The 19,970-nt window shown below is 33.0% G+C and overlaps 1 protein-coding gene and 1 pseudogene across 1 annotated transcript; both read left to right on the top strand.

Annotated features, from left to right (window-relative positions):
- The first annotated feature begins 10,540 nt into the window (after positions 1-10,540).
- Positions 10,541-12,052, top strand: LOC136984129 (trypsin epsilon-like). Its single transcript, XM_067281065.1, has 6 exons — positions 10,541-10,608; positions 10,694-10,748; positions 10,827-10,927; positions 11,170-11,420; positions 11,592-11,725; positions 11,800-12,052. Exons 2-6 carry the CDS (start codon positions 10,746-10,748, stop codon positions 11,980-11,982), a joined length of 672 nt encoding a protein of 223 aa, XP_067137166.1. The 5' UTR covers positions 10,541-10,608; positions 10,694-10,745; the 3' UTR covers positions 11,983-12,052.
- A 4,628-nt stretch (positions 12,053-16,680) lies between these two features.
- Positions 16,681-16,799, top strand: LOC136984148 (5S ribosomal RNA; annotated as a pseudogene).
- Positions 16,800-19,970: the final 3,171 nt, after the last annotated feature.

Raw genomic sequence — 19,970 nt, forward strand, 5'->3', positions numbered from 1 at the left:
TACTTTGGTATTCTTTAATTAATCTTTGCTTTATTTGTGTATGTTCTGTTAGTTTGGCCTGTTGGAATCCTAAATACTTGTAGAACTCGCCCTCTTCCATGGATTCAATAACGTCTCCATTTTCAAGTGCAAAATCTTCTTTCTTCAGGATTCCTTTTTCTATGTGAACTGTTTTGCATTTATCTAGGCCAAATTCCATTTGTATGTCCTTGGTGTATGAATGTGTGATTTGTAGGAGTTGATGAAGTTGTTTTTGTGTGGATGCATAAAGTTTTATGTCATCCATGTACATGAGATGTGACAGCGTAAACTGTGTTGTTTTTTCGTGTCTGATATTGTAACCATATTGCGTGTTGTTTAACATGTTGGATAATGGGTTCAGGGCTAAGCAGAACCAGAGAGGACTCAAGGAATCTCCTTGAAAAATTCCTCGCCTAATAAAAATTTGGTTTGTTTGTATGGAAGTGTTACTAACCCTGAGATGTAGTGTTGTTCTCCAGTGCTGCATAGTGTTTTGAAAGAATGCAATGAGTGATGGATGTATTTTGTACGTACATGTGTAGGATATGTAGCAGCCAACTGTGTGGAACACTGTCGAATGCTTTTCTGTAGTCTATATATGCCATGTGTATGTTTCTGTGTTGTTTGTGTGCTTGCCGTAGAATGACTGAATCTATGAGTAACTGTTCTTTGCATCCCCTGTGATTTCTACGACAACCTTTTTGTTGTTCTGTAAGAATGTTGTGTTCTTCAATATGTTTGTATATTTTGTTTGCGATACAGGATGTCAATAACTTGTAGAGTGTTGGAAGACATGTAATTGGTCTGTAGTTGTGTGGGGTCTGTGGTATTGTTGTTTTTAGGTTTCATGTAGGTGATGCCCTGAGTAAGAAAATTTGGCATGTCTTGTGGATTGATGATGATGTGTGTTAGGTGTTTAGCTAGTTCCTGGTGCAGTGATGTAAACTTTTTGTACCAGAAATTGTGAATGTTGTCTACACCAGGTGTCTTCCAGTTGTGTGTTCTGTTAACAGTGTATTGGAAATCATGTATGTTTATTTCAGCACAGGGCATAGTTGGTATGTTGTGTAAGTTTCTGTTCTCCTCCTCGATCCAGCCTGCATCAGCATTGTGCGTGACAGCACTGGACCAAAGAGAAGACCAATATGTTGTGAGTTCTTCTTCTGTTGGTGTGCCACTGTGCTGTGTATCAGTGTTTGCTTTGTTATTAATTTGTCTGTAAAAGAGTTTTTCATTGTTTGTAAATAATTTATTTTGTTGTTTTCGTAGTGTACATGTTTTGTATCATTTGAGTCTATGTGCTTTGGCAGCAAGTTTTTGTTTTAATGTATCAATGTATTCTGTAATGCGTGTGTTGTGATGTTCGTGTTTTGTGTGTGTTTTTATTTTCTTGAAAATGTTTTTGAGCTGTTTCCTTAATTTGGGTGTTATGTTGTTTTTAGTGTATTGTGTCAGCCTGCCTAATTGCTGTCTAATGTCATTTATTTGTGTTTCTATTCTTCTCTGCCAGGCAGGCTTGTGATAGTATTGTGTTTTCTGTGTATTTGTCTGTGACTGTACTTTCAGTCCACGGTGTGTCACTACTGTGACTGCCCCAGCATAAACTAATGTATGAATGTCTGCGAGTGTAGAAATTGAATGAATGTAGTGTGGTAGTAAGTGAGTGTTTACATAATTTAGTGTTTTTCCTACTTCCTTTGACGTGTTGATTTTTGGTATTCGTGGTCGTTGTGTGGGATCTGTACCTGTATATTTAGTGAGTGTTTCCTGAAATATAAGTGAGAGCGTATTAACTAAATCCAAGTCTATGTTATCAGTGATGGATGAGGAAGTGTCTGTAGTATCATTAGTGGTAATTGTTGTATGTGTGTTATATCAATGCTTGTTGCTGGATTATCCTGACAGGCTACATGATCTTCATTAATGTTAGATGTTTCTGTCTGTTGATGTATTTGATCAGCAACCTGTTGTTTGATAAGTTCAAGTGTTGTTTGTGAGATAAGGTTGTTGTGTATAATTGTTCTTTTTTGATCAACAACCCTTTGTTCGGTAACAGTGAGGTGAGGATATTGTTGTGTGAATTTATGGTGTAGTTGTTGTCTGTATGCTGTCATGTTTGTTTCGAGTTTTGTGATAGTGTAATAAGTACGGATGATAAACTCGTTCATTTCTACTGTCCATTTCATCCGTTGGCGTGGTTTTCCAGCCTTTGTGGTCTGTGGATGCATTGCCACAGAAACACCAAGGCTGGGTTGATTCCTCACATCTGTTGAGGGCATTGCAGTAGCTATGCTTGGGCCGGTGCTGCTTTCGCCACCGGTAACCAAGGGAGACTGTGGCCTATTTTTCGAACGTGAGCCTCTGCCTAACTCACGAACGCGGACCTTGTTAACCCGGGCGACGTCCGAGCCGGTATCACATTTAGATCTGGTTACTACCATGATATATATCTCCACAGAATGTGGGTGTGTGGTCACTCTTAGCTTCATTTCTCCCCATAGACCTTACTGGCATGGGTGTCCCTACCAGGAGCTTGTGCTCCAGCCTGCATTGCCCTATGGATCAGTAAAATTACTGGGCTCTTCCACCACGACCAGGTGGTGACCACAGGAGAGTTATTATTATTATTATTATTATTATTATTATTATTATCAACTCGTCTCGATTATATACATAAATTAATATAAAGTTGTTTGTCTCTAAACGGACTTTCTACATTAATCTATAAAGGTTTTCAGAATATTGTCTTTCTTAACGAGCTATGTGAATTAATAACAGATAAATATTTATCATAGGTCTACTTAAAACATTTCTTCACTCTATAAAACCAATTAACTTCATGCGGTAATGACACATAATTATTTGGCAACAATCTTGGAATTCTCAAATTAATTTCCCATTACACTACTATTAAATCAGTATTGTAAAGCACCGAATATCTCAATGCTTACTATCAAGTAATATACATATTTTTACAAGTTCTCTTCCGGCTATTATCCTCTCCCTTAAATACTAGACTTATTATACAAGTCATAAAGGAATTACAACAAGTCTAGTATTTAAGGGAGGGGATAATAGCAAGCCGAGAAAATTATGAAACTCGTTGAATTTTTAAAGAAAATATCGGCGATTAGGCTATTTGCTATTAAATGTAATTAAATAAGTTCTTTAGAAACTTCTACAATGTACTTATGAATTTTTAAAAATTATTTGGGTTAATGTAACCCTTGGTGCCAAGATGGCGGCTGGTCTCTGATTCCAGCAAGGAAACAGTGGGACGAACGTTCTAACCTAACCTAACCTATTCTAATAAATTACCATAATTATTAGCAACCAAATTATTAAAATAGGTTAGGTTAGGTTAGAACGTTCGTCCCACTGTTTCCTTGCTGGAATCAGAGACGAGCCGCCATCTTGGCACCAAGGGTTACATTAACCAATCGGAACTTACTTCGGTTGTACAAGTATTAAATAAATCACTGTACACTTGTACATTTATACAAATACTTGTATAAATGTACAAGTATTTGTATATCATTGGATAATTGAAAATCCATTAGAAAAAAGGGGGTTTTTTTTTTTTTGCTGCAAAATAAGTTTTGGAATATGGATTTTTCCTTGTAAAATGGGATTTTTCATCTTTGAAGTGTGTAACACCTAATTGCAATTATTCAAACTCAAAGTTACACTCAAACTGTCGAAATTTGGCGAAGAATTGTAAAGTGATTAGTATTTCATTTAAATGAAAAGTAAATGTAAATGAAGCTTCGGCATACATCCTTTAGGCACAAAATAAAACAATACTTAAACGAAAAACATTCCATTATCTCACAAATAAAAGTGAAAAGACAAGACCAAATTGATATCTGTAAGTATCAAAAAATACCAAATAGCATAACAAAATAAAATGTTTTAAGAGCATAGTTGTGATTTATTTAATGTTTGAGCTTTAATTATACAAAATTTTATATTATATTTTAAAAATCAGTTTTTATTGGGTATGTTATCAATTTTATTAAATTAGACTATGTGACTATGGTTTACCAGTACTCGAGTAGATAAAACCAGTGTGCATTAGTTGTCGGTCGAGGGTTGGTGCTTATCTAACTGCTGGCCACGCTATTTTTCGGATGTCGTTCACCCGTTCATCTAAATAGGAGCCGATTACTGATAGAATGTTCTCTCGGTAGAATACCCTTTTGTTGCGTATTTGCAACACATTCACTCTTACATCCTACATTCTCTATTGTTATGAATGAGCGCACTAAGTTTTAATATGAATGTTTAGAAAGCAGTAGTTCGAGAGAATGAAGCCGTACAATGTGATTGCATTGCCTCACAAATACAGGAAGGCTTCGGGAAACATATAACCAAAGTCTGTTTCTAATACTTAATTGAATTAAAGAAAATGCAAATTTCAACAAGAGAAGCGATATTTTAAGGATTAGATCATTTAATTTCAATTGATAGATTGAGTCTAAGAAAGCGAAATCTCGTTGATCTGTTAGAACACAGTAACGTATTCTAATTCTCATTAATTATTAAAATCAATAATAAATAGTAAACTAGCAGATATTACTTTTTGCTCGGTAGATCGCTGTCATAAAAACAATATGGTTTTTATTTTATTCTGAAACCATATTTGGTTATCTTAGCTTAGCTTATGTTTGACATAACATATTCGGTTTAAATAGTATAAAGCACAAATTATTTGGTAGTCAGAACTCTAATTTGATGTCACGTGGAGGTAATGCGCTGATGATAGGTAAAAAGGTAAAATGATTCTCTAACCTTTCATGAAAACATTTACACTTACGTTTATTTCGCTACTTATTCTCAAACCTCTCGCTTTTGCATGTCGCACATAAATAAGTCTTTACGTAATGATACAAGTATTTTAGGTAGTGTAGCGATGTTATATATATACAAAGAACATATATGAAAATACTGATTATCTTCAGCGAACATAATAAATATTTCTGTTTCTATTTCTCATAGTGACGAGGAAAAATCATATGAACTATCGTTCTAGAAATTCATTTCGAAGCTAAATATCGGGAAACGTATTGACCAGCGGCTAAGGAAATAGCAGCCATACTACTATCGTCATCGTCTTAACAATGGCCTAAAAATTCTGATTTTCGAAGTACAAATTCGAACACTACTTCGAATAATACAAAAAAGGCTCAGTTGCAATCATAAATGTACGATTTTCCCTAAAATCAGCAACTTCAAGTAAAATCTTTTCTTTTTCGCATACGATAGGCTCTCGCTACAATAACGTACAAAAATTTAAAGTAGTGTACAAATACAAAAATTTCTTACCATCCGTCGTGAAAACCCAAACTTCCTATCTTTAATTTGGTGATTTATTCGGCAACCGGCATCACCAAATTACCAATCATTACTCTATTTTCGTTATCAACGTTGTAATGTTTAATTAATATAATCATTAACCTTTTTGATTATAAACCGAAATAATTTATTCTGGCATTTTACCTGGAGTCAATTATATCAGGTTTTATAATCGTTACATTTACAAATTAAATGAAATTTTTAAAAATTCTTACTTTGACAGCAATTGCACTGTACACACGAAACTTAACGAAATTTCTATTGTAGTATATTCAAGAATGCGTATGGGTCATTGTTGTATATGCTACATTATTTATGTTAGGCTCAAAGACCGAAATCGCTCATTGAGCGAAAAAAACGACCACAACGCGTTGTGGTGTTTAAGAAAAGCCATAACGCGTTCTGAACGTTAGCTGATGCAACCACGATACGAAGAATTAGTTGTAACTCGTCAACGGGCGCATTAAAAACACTTGAGGAGTTTGTATCGTGTTCATTCTTGACCAGTAATGCCGTTTCTAAGGTAATTATCCTTTTCTAGAATAATTTCAACCTTTCAGAGTAATGTTTGGGGTAGTCTACTAAGACCTTTATAGCAAACCCATTATGAGTTCGAGTATGAAAACACTTTTCTATCAATATTTCGCCACCAAAGTATAAGACGAAGTTTCTGGAATGCTATTACATCCGAAACTTTGAGAGATTCTTGCGAAAAAAAGCTCTTATGGATCTCAATTTAAGTTCATCCAGACGTTCCTGTAATGAATCCCATACATCGTCAATAAGCAGTTGAAGTTCTGGAACTTCCTCCGAAAGATCAACTGAATCATTAAGCAAACTGTTCAAACACGAGTTACGTAATGAGGTAAGTAAATAGTACAAACGATGAGTCACCTATTGATAAATTTCCGCCAAACAAAGAAAAGTCGTTCTTCAAAAAAGCTTGACTTTTATAATTCTACTAGGAAAAAAAAAACAATAAATTAATAAGCAAAAGCAGCGTTTTAGTCCAAAGTATAGATCAGAAGAACAAGAAATTGATACAGAGAAACGTAGAGAAGTTATAAAAGATTCTCTGATTGAATCACAAGAACGGGCAGCTAATACCGAAATAAGTCTAAAGTAAGATCACGGGAACAGGTAAAATATAAATAAATAAATTTATTTATAATTTATGCTCTCCTTCTCAAATTAGTAGTGTCTTGCTCCCTGAAAATCATACTTTTCTTGTTAATGACCAGTAGGACTCTGCTGCTATCAATTTAATCATTTCAATTCAAAAATTTCTCCACTTAAGGAGTCATTATCTAACTCCTTTCAGAGGATTTCAAATAGCATGACTTCCGGTTTGCATCGGAGTTCCTTTTATAGTTAATCGGGGCCTACTGCCGCAACGTTCTTTACATTTTGTCTTCAGTTTCGTCTATCTAACTCCGTTCTCGAGATTAAGGAAAACAGACAAACAGACGGACGACAGTGGGAATTTATTTATAGGTCTACAAATTTTTCAAATTACAGCCCAATTTGGCTCATTTTTATCAAGAGGGAGAGTTTTATTGTTGTGTTAAATTACTTATTGTTTTGTTTACCTTGAAAGGGTATGTTTATCTATAGTATCACAAGTATAAAATAAATAAATAAATATATATATATATATATATTTCACTAGTATTTTAGATCGTTAGAAAGAAGAGAGAACGCAGAAATTGCATAGAAAATCCGAAAAAGATGACCACCTTTCTAAAAATTGCCGTATTTTTCTTATTTATAACAATACCCGATGAATAAATTGCTCTATAGTATGCTGGCGACATTTGCTAACAATAAGCAATAGTGTAAATGTGAAAGGCACATAAACGAATTTGTTATTAACTAAGAAAGCAATATACAAGTGGTCAATTTATCCCATATCACTATGGGATATGGGATAGATGGACCATTTAATCAAAATTATCAGATAAGTAGAGTATGATCTTACCATCTAAAATATGAAACTACTTTTTACTCATCTGATTTGTATTTCACAGTATAGTAGATAAAATACTTGTGCTAAAGTCACAAAAACAGAACAGTGTATTATGCACATCCACCATGAACAAAAGACACCATCGACGACATATTCAAATGGCTCTTCTCTCCCGAACTTAACCTATATAAAGTTGAATTTTTTGATGCAATTGTTACAATTGCAGCCACAACAGTTGACAAAACGTCATAAACCGAATCTCCTTATTTAAGCAGAAATAATTCAGTAAAAAATAAGTCTTATATTAGAAAATAGAAAAATAAAAAACGGTTTATCCAGATTTATATTTTTGGTATTATTTAATGCTTGTAAAACCGAATTCATATAAAATCTATATTGTTTAATCTTCCTTTCAGCTTTACGGTAATTTCAATCAGATTGTTTAATTTCCTTTATCCAGATTCTCTATGGTATTTAAATTGAAAATATAATTAATTTATTTTAATCTTATTGATTAATTTTATACTACAATTATATATTTTTCTGAACAGATGGTGAATTTTATGAAGAATATGGGGAGAACTTCCATTGGTATTTCTGTGTGGATTACACTGTGTTTAACTATAAAAGTCGAACGCATTTTCTCCATTAAAGTACGTTTCGATTAATAAATTATCCATTTTTATCAATTACTATAGATTTTATTATCTCTCATCCCTTTTACAATATAAGTAGTCTATACTCTGTTCTTTTTGTACTGGTCAAACAAAGTGCAAATGGTTTGCTTACATTTATCAGACTTAAATGCACTTAATCAATAATGTAGAGAATAAATTGAAACATTTAAAACTTACGGTAGTTTCAATATTTCTTTAGACAACGTTACACAGTTTAATGATTTAAAGTACTAACCAAACCACAGAAACAATATCTTCTGGGCATAGAAAAAATAACACGACACTCTTTTCTGTCACAGAGAAAGTAGAATTAATGAAAAACTATGAATATAAGGTAGTGAAACGAGAGAAGACGATGACTACTAGTGTTTTTTAAAACTCTTTCCGCCCTGTGGGCACTAAGAGGACCTATTTTAGCGAGTCCATTATGGGTTTGGCCAGGTCCACAATGGGGCGGCCGAGTGGTGAGGAACGGGACCTGACATATCCGGACAGACTACGTCCGAAAAATCTTTTGGGATTTTTCGATCTGTTCGGATTCGATCCCGGGTCCCCTAGAACGGTAGGCTGCCACCTTAGCCGCTCGGCCATCCGGCCGTCTACTCCTAGTGTTTAAAACCATTATGAGAACGGAATCAACACAATCTGGAATCCCACAAATAATTAATGTTAATGCCCGAAAGACACAAATTTCGCGAATAAAAAATAATGGAAAAGTACAGTACGTCTCTATTCACAATGTATTTGCGAGACATTTCAACAACAGATATAGTGTACTTCGTTTATTTTAATCAGCTTTTCCTGTTAAATTCGTCTATTAAATACTTTTCATATATAGAAACAGTGTAAAGAATATTACCTGACGTAAAATTCTGTGTTTGAAAGTATTCGCAAAAATGTTCTTTACAGATCTTTTTTCTTCATTTATACGAGGTTACGCAGCTGTATAAACACGTATCAATTTCAGGATACAGCGAGCAAATCATACTAAGAATATTATTTTACAAACACTATCGTGTTTATAATGCCGTATTTATAATAAGCAAACAGTTTATTTAATTTCGTTTGAAATATGTATACATTTAAACGTCCTAAACGATATAATGTATATAAATTCAAGTTACATATTAATTTTCTCACGTGCAGTATAAATAGAGCATTTAATTGTATTCAAATGCTTATCGATTGAAAGTTTCGCAGTAATTTAGACGGCAGAAAAGTAAGTAAATTTTTTTTAAACTTTTTCAAATATTATATAAGTAATAAAAAAACAAGTATTTAAACTTAATTAATTAAATAAATTTTAAAATAAACTTAGAACTTTCATTATCACACAACTCAATGAATTTCATCAGATAAAGACGTAATTATTTGGCAAGAATCTAGAAATTCTCAAATTAATTTCCCGTTACACTATTATTAAATCAGTGTTTTAAAAGACTTAATATCTCAGTTCTTTGTGTAAAGTAATATACACATTTCTACAACTTCTATTCCGGCGAATAACATCTGCCTTAAATCTAGATTGATGGTAATTCCTTTATTATCTGTATAATAAATCTAGTATTTAAGACAGAAAATAATGGCCAAAAATAAAAGTTGTAAACAAGTAATTAAGCTTATTTGTTCACAACTTTTTTAGCTCTTACAGCAGGGGGACACCCCTGGTATAGACGAAACCGAACCGTTACCTCTCGTTGATCCTTTAAAAGAACACTCGAAGGCCAACATTCACAATTACCATTCAAAATAATGAACAAAGTTTCATTAATCATGTTTCAGAGGATAATAGAGTTTTCAGAAGAGTATCTATGTTTAAAATTTTCTCTTTTAAAAGAGAACTGTGTAATACAAAAGTATATTACAAATTAACATTTCATTGTACTTTACTCATTATTGAAATTATTGCTGTTGCAAAATGATTATGAAATGATTTCGTAAGTTTGCATTGTTATTTGCAAAACTGTATACATAATATTTACATTATTATTTCAGATAACGACGTTTAAATTACTAATCGCTTTTTCGTGACATCCTCAAAATGAAAGACGTATTAAGGTATGAATTACATCAAAATTTTTCAACTAATACGTTAAATCACAGTTTTATACGAATTTTACGATAAGTATTAAACTAATAGAATACAAAATTTTCATTTAATTTAAAGAAATTAGTACTGACACGAACATATTGTCGGCCATAAAAAGCCATAAATTCCACATCATTGTGATATTTCAGACGAAAAATCTCTGACCCGCAGAAGTCAATGCGAGTTCTCGCAGTAAGGGAACTCACGAATCGAATCCAGGCTATTGAAAAACACCGGGAATTTTTTTGGCAGTTTACGTTCCGGTAATGTTGGACCTCATTTGAGCCTTGCCAATGCATAATTAATAGGCTTACTTGATACCCACGGGGTAGAGGTCGAGAAATACAAAGTGATGCGGAGTTTCGTTTACTACAATGTGTTTATTTACGTGACTGGATCTATAATTAGAATACTTATAAATTACAGATTTGGATTATTCTTCTTCCTCCCGAGTGTCATATACTGCCTGTCAGTTCCCGAGAAAGGTGAAACCAAATCAGGTAGAAGAGAAAACATTGTATTTTTCAGATAATAAGAATAAATTCCATGTTTAACAATCAAATAATTTAATACATTTTTAGGAAGACAACGGAGGATTATCGGAGGTGAAATTGCTCGTGATAGAGAATTTCCTTACATGGTATGTTTATTCATTTAAACTTTTATTAAAAATCAGATATAATAATTTACCTTGTAGATATAAAATTATTTAATTTAGGTAGCATTGTTCAAGAATTTAGGTGGCAATGACGAATTTCGTGGGGGTTCTACATTAATATCAAGACAAACAGTACTCGGAGCAGCTCATTCTATAGATGGGTACGTTCATTTGAATTTTTATTGAACTCTTTAGACAAAAATCTAATTTGATAAACAACATACTCGTGTGGTTAATATTATATAAAAATAATTTAAAATTTGAAGATTTAAATTTTGAAAAGGTTTCCCATTGAAAAACCATTATATTTAAACGCGTAAATAAGAGGTTATAATACGCTTTAAAATCTTATTTGTTTATTTATTTTTAATGTTTATGTATAAAATAATTTATTTTGCATTAGTGTTGAAGTTCGAGATTTATATGGAAGAGTCGGCAACGTTAATAAACACCTGGGACGTAGAATATTATTTGATAGAATCATTTATCACCCATCTTATAATGGAACACAATATCTTAATGATATCGCCGTTATGCTTCTTAATAAACCTATCGAACTTTCACTAAATATTCAACCAGCAGCTTTAGCTGCAGTAGGTCTGCGATTTACTTCCGGTTATGCCGTATTTGTCGGTTGGGGGTATATTAAAAAAGGTAGGTTTGTTTGTTTATTTTTAAAAAATATCTCTGCGTTAATGCTTAATACAAGATGAAGTAAAGAATACGACAATTATTTTCACTTTTATAAACTTAAATTATAATTCATTGGTTAATGATTCAACACAATGACTTCGATCATAGAGAGAATTTTTTAATATAATTCAGGTGAAAGAACTTCGTATCTCCACTGGGCAGATGTACAGTTAGTGAATCCAAAACGTGGATGGATGAAATACCCCGGTGTTAAAACAACTGGTCGAGAAATACTGACGGCAACACCTGGAAAAGCTTTAATGAATGTAAAACGATTACGTTCTTGGACGGTGATGATGTACATTTTTCTAATTAATGAATTAATTATATTTGTTTATAGGAAGATTCTGGTTCACCTTTGATAAAGTATGATAATTCGGGTCAACACGTTGTCATTGGCGTTCTGAGTGGAGGTTATCCTGTTGTTAATAAAGCCGCTATTTACATGTCAACTAGTGTTTATCACGATTTCATAGCCAAAAACAGTCTTGGAGTCCTCGTGTATCATGTTTTCAAAGGTTGAGATTTTTGATTTAAAAATTGACTATTCTAAATATGTAAACTCCAACTGCAATTACTTTTTACCTTAGCAATAAAAAATAATTAATATTAAAGTACCTACAATTCCTGTATTGTCCGAAAGACTTTACGAATGATATTTTTTTTTTGGTATTGTAAATGTTGAGAAGAACACTGAACACGTTTCGTCAGTGTAGTAAATCGAATTTAAGTTATGTAATTATTTCTTCATAAATAAATTAAAAATATGTATTTGTTTTTATGGTTAATGTTACTTATGGTTCCAAGATGGCGGCTCGTCTGATTACAGCAATGAAACAGTGAGGACACTGTTTCCCTTCTTCTATTTGCTGGAATCAGGGACGAGCCGCCATCTTGAAACCATAAGTAACATTAACCGTTTTTATAAATAACGTGTTTCTAATAGCGTGACAGAGTGGATGATTTTTTCTTGCCTAAAATTATGTTTTGATTATGAATAATGTTACTAAAATATGAACAGATTAGCATTAAAAGTACTCAGACAGCGGGGGAAAATAAATCAATCTACTAAATGTACGCATATAATATAAAGTTTCAATTTACACTTTCCTTTGGGGCAATTTGAATGCAATTGTTACACTTTCCTATAGTTTATAAAAGTTTTTGTTATGTTAATATAACTTATATATTAATTGTGGTGCTTATTCTATTCCCTGCTTCTTTTAGACTGTGTTTTGGCAATTGCAATTCTACTAATCGGGCATTTTACTTGTATTCTGAATAGACAATCTTTCCCTCCCCGATGTTAGCTAGGTATGGATTATGTAGTGCGATGGTAGAGTCTTTCGGCAGTGGGCAACGCCTGGTCTCGTCCTCATAATAGTTTCGAAAGAATATAGAATTTGAAGTAAAAGAGCAATCGGGATTTTATGGAATCGTCTATAGAAGAGATTTAAAAATTCTCGCCCATTTACACACAAACATGCAAACTAAATGTTACAATAGCATTTTTCTCCATCTTGACTACATCGGTTGTGACATCATTACAATAACAGCCAATTGCTTAAATTCTTTTCCGGATCTGACGAGGATCCGGTGTACATTTCGGACGGAACGACTATAGAATTACTTTTCTGTATTCTTTTTTCCGCGTTACTTTTCCGATTTTTCTTGTGTGAGAGTGGTTTTAAGGCAAGGACGGATCTACATAAAGACTAATAGGGCTTAATCGCTGGAGCACCAAGTGTCGAGGGCCCGCAAAAATATAATTATCATAAATTTTTAATACTTTTTCATTAAGAATGATCACTTATCGTATAGTAAAAACTAATTAATATTAGTATTATAATAATAATTTATAGTATTATTTGTTTTATTGTGATCAATTGATTTCTTAATCTAACAGAAAATGAGGTCCCATTACACTTCCCATCTATTTATAATTCTATTTACAAAGGACCTTCCTCAAGTCTCGTTGTATAAATATGTCAAATTATACGTAAAAACCCATTTTTGCGTATAATTTACTTGTTTATATTCGAAAAAACACCATTTTGTGGCTATAATAAAGAATATTTCGTAATTTATTTGAAATTCCTGAAAGTGACGTATAGTTGCAGTAATTTAGAATTTTTGCTTGATAACTGACACTCTACCTGTATAGAAATGACTATTACAGGTTTTTCCATTGTAATAAACGCAACAGATTTAATTAAACTTAATTTATTTAGAGTAAAATATATTAAAACATTGAAAAAAACATAAAGTTATCCTCCTGTATACGTCGAAAAACAATACATATGCATTATTTTCTACAATATATTCAATAATATTTAAATAATGTAATAGAAAAAAAATGCACACCATGGGAAATTTTCAGTTCAGTTTAGTTTAATTATAAAGTTTTCTAGTAACTGTGTTTATTGGTATATTACCAATTACCAAGAAACTGTTTTCAAATTGATTTTACATTTTATATAAGAGATGAGGATCAACACACAATACACAGCCATTTACAGTATAGGTAATAATATTTTAAGATTTTTAGCTATATTTTACGATCTAGAATCTTAAATTATAACTTTTATAATATAATATTTAATAAATTTACCATAAAATATAAAAACATGCATAAGATAAGTAATATTTTTTTAACGATGACAATATACAAAAACGATTCAAATGACCCAGATAAAATGCTTTTGTTTTTAAACACCAGAAGATGAGAATCCGGTAAAAAATACGAACACAGTTTACAAAAATTATTGGAAAGAATGGTTAACGATGCCAATTAAGACAGTACTTGAAAAGTGACTGTACTAATACATACTTGAAAAGTGTCCTGTATTAGACGTTAACAGGAAAAGTATGATGCACAGGGGCAAAAGATAACCACTAAAAGAATTGAAAATACTGTGACGAAAATTTTCAGACCATCAATGTTACAATAAATAATCGCACGTCAAAATTGGTTTTGTTTATTTGGTTACGGCAAAGCGACATTTTAGCGATCTGCCAAAGAGGATACATCCCGGAAAGACTTTTATGTAAAGCTAGTCACGTGAAGTTTGCCGAGATTTTTAACAGATGCCCTAAATAGGAGCAAGTTTCCCGTAGAAGTCTTCCCATGAGGCACTCTCCCTTTGCAGAGGGAGTGTGCCTCATCCACGTGCTTCATTGTTTTTTTTACCGATCTCTTCATTTCACTCCTAATGTTGGTCACATTATCTTAACGTCCATGATTTATGTTGAACACTATATGTCGGTGAATTTTCCTCCCTAACAAACAACAATGTACTGTAAAGAAACACATTAAACTCTCGTTTCTCAACAAACAATGGGAGCTGCGTTTTACACTAAAAACTCTCGAGACATTCAGATTATGAATGTTCGTGGCTTTCGTCTAATGCTCTTCTCATACAATTAGCAGAACACAGCAACTGATATACACGAGTGTATTAATTCTGTTTTTTACTATAAGGATCTGTATTTCAACAACTAGTGAAAACGATAATGAAACCATTCACTTCCTTCACTAGCGACTTTCCTAAATAAATAAATTCTCGATGCACCAACGCCAAAAAGGCTAAGAGATGGCGAAAAACCATCTTTCAGAGCGAAAAGATGTGTAAAATTTTTAAATAAGATTTTCATATCGACCATTAGTTGTCAATTTTGACCCTGTTAAAATGTTCTGCTTAGCAATTGTGTGGTTTTCGTATACAATATTTTTCACCATATTTCAGTTGTTGTATCACTAATCGATCTGGATTACACAACATTGTTTGAAAAACTACATTCACTTTAGCAATACGTGATACGGCAACACGACACGTGAGCGATGGGCATGTGCCTCCCGCAATGACTTTGTATGAGCTCCTTTTCATGTGTTAGACACGTGAAGAAAACGTAAAATATTCCAGTGGCCAGTTTAACAAGAGTATTGTATGTCGTGAGACACGAAACAGCCAGCAACTATCAGTTGTTATCTACTCGGCCATTACTGGGCCTAGAGCAATATGTTCTAGTAATAATGGTTATAATCTTGTAAATTTAAATAAGCTTAGTTATGATTTCAGAAACTACTACCGCAGATCTGAAATCTCATTTGATAAAGATTATTAGATTCATTTACTCAGCATACAATTTTCTATTGCAGATTAACAGTGCCAGTAATTTGTCTCGTAGAAGCAACGATTGTGTGAATGACTACGATAAATAAGATAAATAAACACCACAACGCTATGACGACAATCTTTTTTGATACCATAAGATACCGGGCGGTGTCAACAGAAACGTATTTTCAACACACGCCGTACAGACCATATCACTCTCAGATCGAAAAATGACAAGATCGTAGAAAATAAGGTTCTCTGGTACAAAAGAAACGATTGCAGTTGGTTGCTTATATGACGTCATTTAAATTACAGTCAAAATAATAACGATGAATAAAAATATAATTTTTACAAGATTACCGTATTTCTGTAAAATCTAAGCCCACCAGTGGCGAAGAAAGAAGACACAAGAAAGGGTCGAAGGCGGCCGTCGACCCCGTAATAATTTGCAAAAGTTAAGCTTTCAAATTTTTTAGATGTTTTCGTTAACCTACGTAATCATAATAGGAATAGCAAACAAGACGCTTATTGGGCTGCAATCAGAAAAAAACTGTAGACTGTCGGTCTTTTCCTTATCTCAAGAACGAAGTTAGATTGATGAAAGACGAGACCCGATATGGGCAGCAGGAGAGCCCGACTATGTACTAACTGTGTCCGATGCAAAAACCGGAAGTGACGTTATTTCAATTGAAAAATTTTCCATTTAAAGGAGTTAACTAGATGACTCCATCGTTAAAAGTAAAGTATGATGTACAGGGTCTGATTTGCGGAGGAGAGCATATATTTTAAATGAAATAAACGAAAAATTGCAAGCCGGCATTGCGACCATGTGACAATAAAAGAATTGCTGGTGTGATCTTTCGATTGTTTATTATTTATATTACATATATCTAGACAGATGCATTATAATAAGTCTTATTAAATTAGTAAAATTGTCAATTTTTAATAAACTTTTTTCCATGGATCCCTGTCGAGCGCTTTAAGAAAACCCGGTTTAAAGTGTATTTAGCGTGGAACGCGATGGGAAGGAGGACGAAAAGCGACATTGGAGGCGCGAATTGGCATACGAATATGCATAAGTGATGCTGCGAAAGACGTTTGTCTTCGACAGCGGCCATACCACGCTGAAAATACCGGTTCTCGTCCGATCACCGAAGTCAAGCAGCGTCGGGCCCGGTCAGTACTTGAGACAAAGACGACCTGGGAATACCGGGTGCTACTGTCACTAGTTTTTGTCTTTTATTCTTACACCTACCTCTTTTTTTTCGTCTAATAAAATTTATTGCTTGGCGCAGTAATTTTTCTTTAATCAAGCAAACATTTTTCTACTATACCCTGTACATTGCTTTAAAAATTCTCAGTGTGTCAATTACAAAGGTACACTGGGCGTTTAAATGCCTTTATCACGTGTAAAACAACATACTACAGCTATCGTCAAAATCAAGCAACAGCCTCTCTTATTTATATTTATATTTACTAAAAATTCAAATGTGAAATACTATAATAATGTGGGTTTATAATTAAATAGAATTTGTATATACTAAGCAGATAGGAAGAGAGCGACGGTGGCGAAAATTTTGTTTTGCTGAATACGAAATAAAACTTATAGAATTTATATTTAATAATAATTATTTTAAAATTTCCACAGAGTATTATGGACAGAAAAAAGGTATTGCCGTGGGATCGGTCATCGGACCGAGATTAGCTGATATTTACATGATTACAATAGATGAAAGAATTTCCAAGTTAACAGGTATTAAATATTATGCAAGATATGTAGACGACATGATAATGGTATATGATTCTCAAACAGTTTCATCTAAAGACATTGAAGACTATGCGAATAGACTACATGAAAATTTACATTTTACAAGTGAAGGCGAACAACAACAACAGATGAATTTCTTGGATGTTGCTATAAACACAGAGGAAACAAGGGTTTTATTTCGTAAGTATGAAAAACTATGTATTAATTTACGTCTAAACGTTCGTCGATTTCCCAGCGTCTCTCCTAATTTAATTCTAACATACTTAGTTAATGGCATAGAAGAGAAAACTCGCATTTGCTAAGTTCCTATGACTGCAAATTTACGAGGTCTGCCCCAGTGGACATTCTTCTCGTCGCACACCTTCGTACGTTTCTTTTTCTCGTTCCGCATAGTCGAATTCTGCACACTCCGCGCCTTTTTATGGAATCGGCACTTTCCGCGTTTCGAAGTGCAGTTTCTAATTTTTTTACAGCACGGAATCCCTTTTATCTCCGTGTGCGTGCTAATAAATTTACAAAATTATTTCACGTTATTGATATATAAGACATTTTACTATAAATTCACTGTATTCTTATTAGGAAAATAATATTTGCTTAATTTCAAACCAAACCATTACGAATAAATAAAAATTTTCAAGGTATATAACATATAAAGCATGAATCGTTATTTATTATTTAATATAATAGATTAATAAAATAATTATAAAAATTTCTCAAATATATAAATTATATCTCAAAGTTTCATTGCTTCATTGTGGAGTTATTGTTATCTATATATATATAAGCCATTGGTTCCGTCTGTAATCTGTAACGAAATGCCTTGAACGCCCAATAGGGGCGCCCCATTCTGGGTCTAGCTGAATTCATAATGGACTTCCTAAAAGAGCCCTTCTTAGTTCCACACGGTAGAAAGAGTTTTTTAAAAAATAAGGATCATTAAGACAGAAATAAATCAATAAATATGCATCGAATTAAAATAAATAAACAAAAATAGGTATTTTTGTCACGCGGAAACGCAACAATATCGACAACAATATATTTTTGCATTGTTTCAGTTTCTTTGTTGTAAGTGGGCGATTTTCGAATGCGAAAGAAACTTTACAATTTTTTGCTTCACTTTTTGAGAATAATTGCTTCGGATATAAATGTGAGTAATATTTTGATAAAAATAGGATTAGCGATCAAGAAATTTTTCATTGGGTAATCATAAGGTTCTTGTACTTCATTAAGAGCACAGAACTAGAATAAAAATTTATTTTAAACTGACTTGGAATATTTCAAATCAGTTTAAAATACGAAAATTTATTTTGATTTATTAATTTATTATTTTTCTATTTATTATCATGGCGGCGTTGCTTCATTCAAAATTTCCTGTAGTTGTAGTCCGTGTAATGTGCACTGTATTCCCGTGTTGAGTCTTAAAGTCAAATCTGCATTAACTATTCTTATGCCACAACTTTCAATAGTTTCTTATACTTTAATGTTTTTGCTGAGCTTTACTTTTCCAACTTGGTTTCACCAATAAATGTGTTCGGAAACGGTCGATTATCCCTTACGTAAGATAGTCGACCGCGTAACAAAGCTTTAATGACACCGCCGCTGCTAGAACTTCCACTAGGGGCGTCCCGGGCTACTAGTTTATTTATATTTAGCGTTGTTGAAATAAAGTCCACAACTACTTTATTTACAAAGAAAATATTTTTAAAATGATTTCTAACTAGATACGATGTCTCCGGTTTTATTTCAAAACTTATTAAAAAGTTACGGATATAAAAGTAAAATAGCTCACGGTAAATATGCTCATGCATTAATGCGGTCCCGGTCACGGGAAACAAAATTACAAATTTACACTGCAAAAGTCTTCGGCTCGTTACTTTGAGCGTCATACTTTTTTGTAAATAGGAAATAAGAAGAACCTTTTTCCCGTTTACCATAAAAAACCCTAGGTATTTTGTTACCTACGCCATTTTGTATGCCAAAATGGCGGCTCGTCTCTTACTTTAGCATAGAGAAACGAAAAAACAGTGGGGACGCACGTTTTCTAAACCTAACCTATTCTAATAAATTACTATAATTATTAGCAACTAAATTATTAGAATATGTTAGTATTAGAAAACGTGCGTCCCCACTGTTTTTTCGTTTCTGTATGCTGGAGCAAGGCCAGTTGATATTCTCTCCGCTTGTGGCGCTGATGATCGTGACCATCCATCGTCAGCGTTTCAGTATAGAGGAGTTTGGAGACGTCGTTGCGTTAAGTATTTTTCTCATTATTGATCAAAACTTTTGACAATTAAGAAATGAGCTGCTGCAAACGATGTTTCCTGGTTTGTGAAAAATGCATGGGAATGCTTCGAAAAAAGCGAAATAATACACGGTAATACAGTATTGTTCACACCTTTATTTTTGGCATGGAAAATATAAACTTTTTCACACTAATACAATTTAATGATCTCTTTTCGATTCTTAAAGATACCAGTAGTTAATCGTTAATTTAAATATATTTTTTTTTTACTCGAAAAGTAAGCAAACTTAGCAAAACTAGATTACCTATAGTGTCTACTATAAAAAATTTCACATTTTCGGACCATATATGATAATTTATTAAAATGCTGTGTATTAAATGTTATA

The sequence above is a fragment of the Centruroides vittatus genome, unplaced genomic scaffold (genome assembly GCF_030686945.1).
Source record: "Centruroides vittatus isolate TY-2023 unplaced genomic scaffold, ASM3068694v2 contig_904, whole genome shotgun sequence".
NCBI lineage: Eukaryota > Metazoa > Arthropoda > Arachnida > Scorpiones > Buthidae > Centruroides > Centruroides vittatus.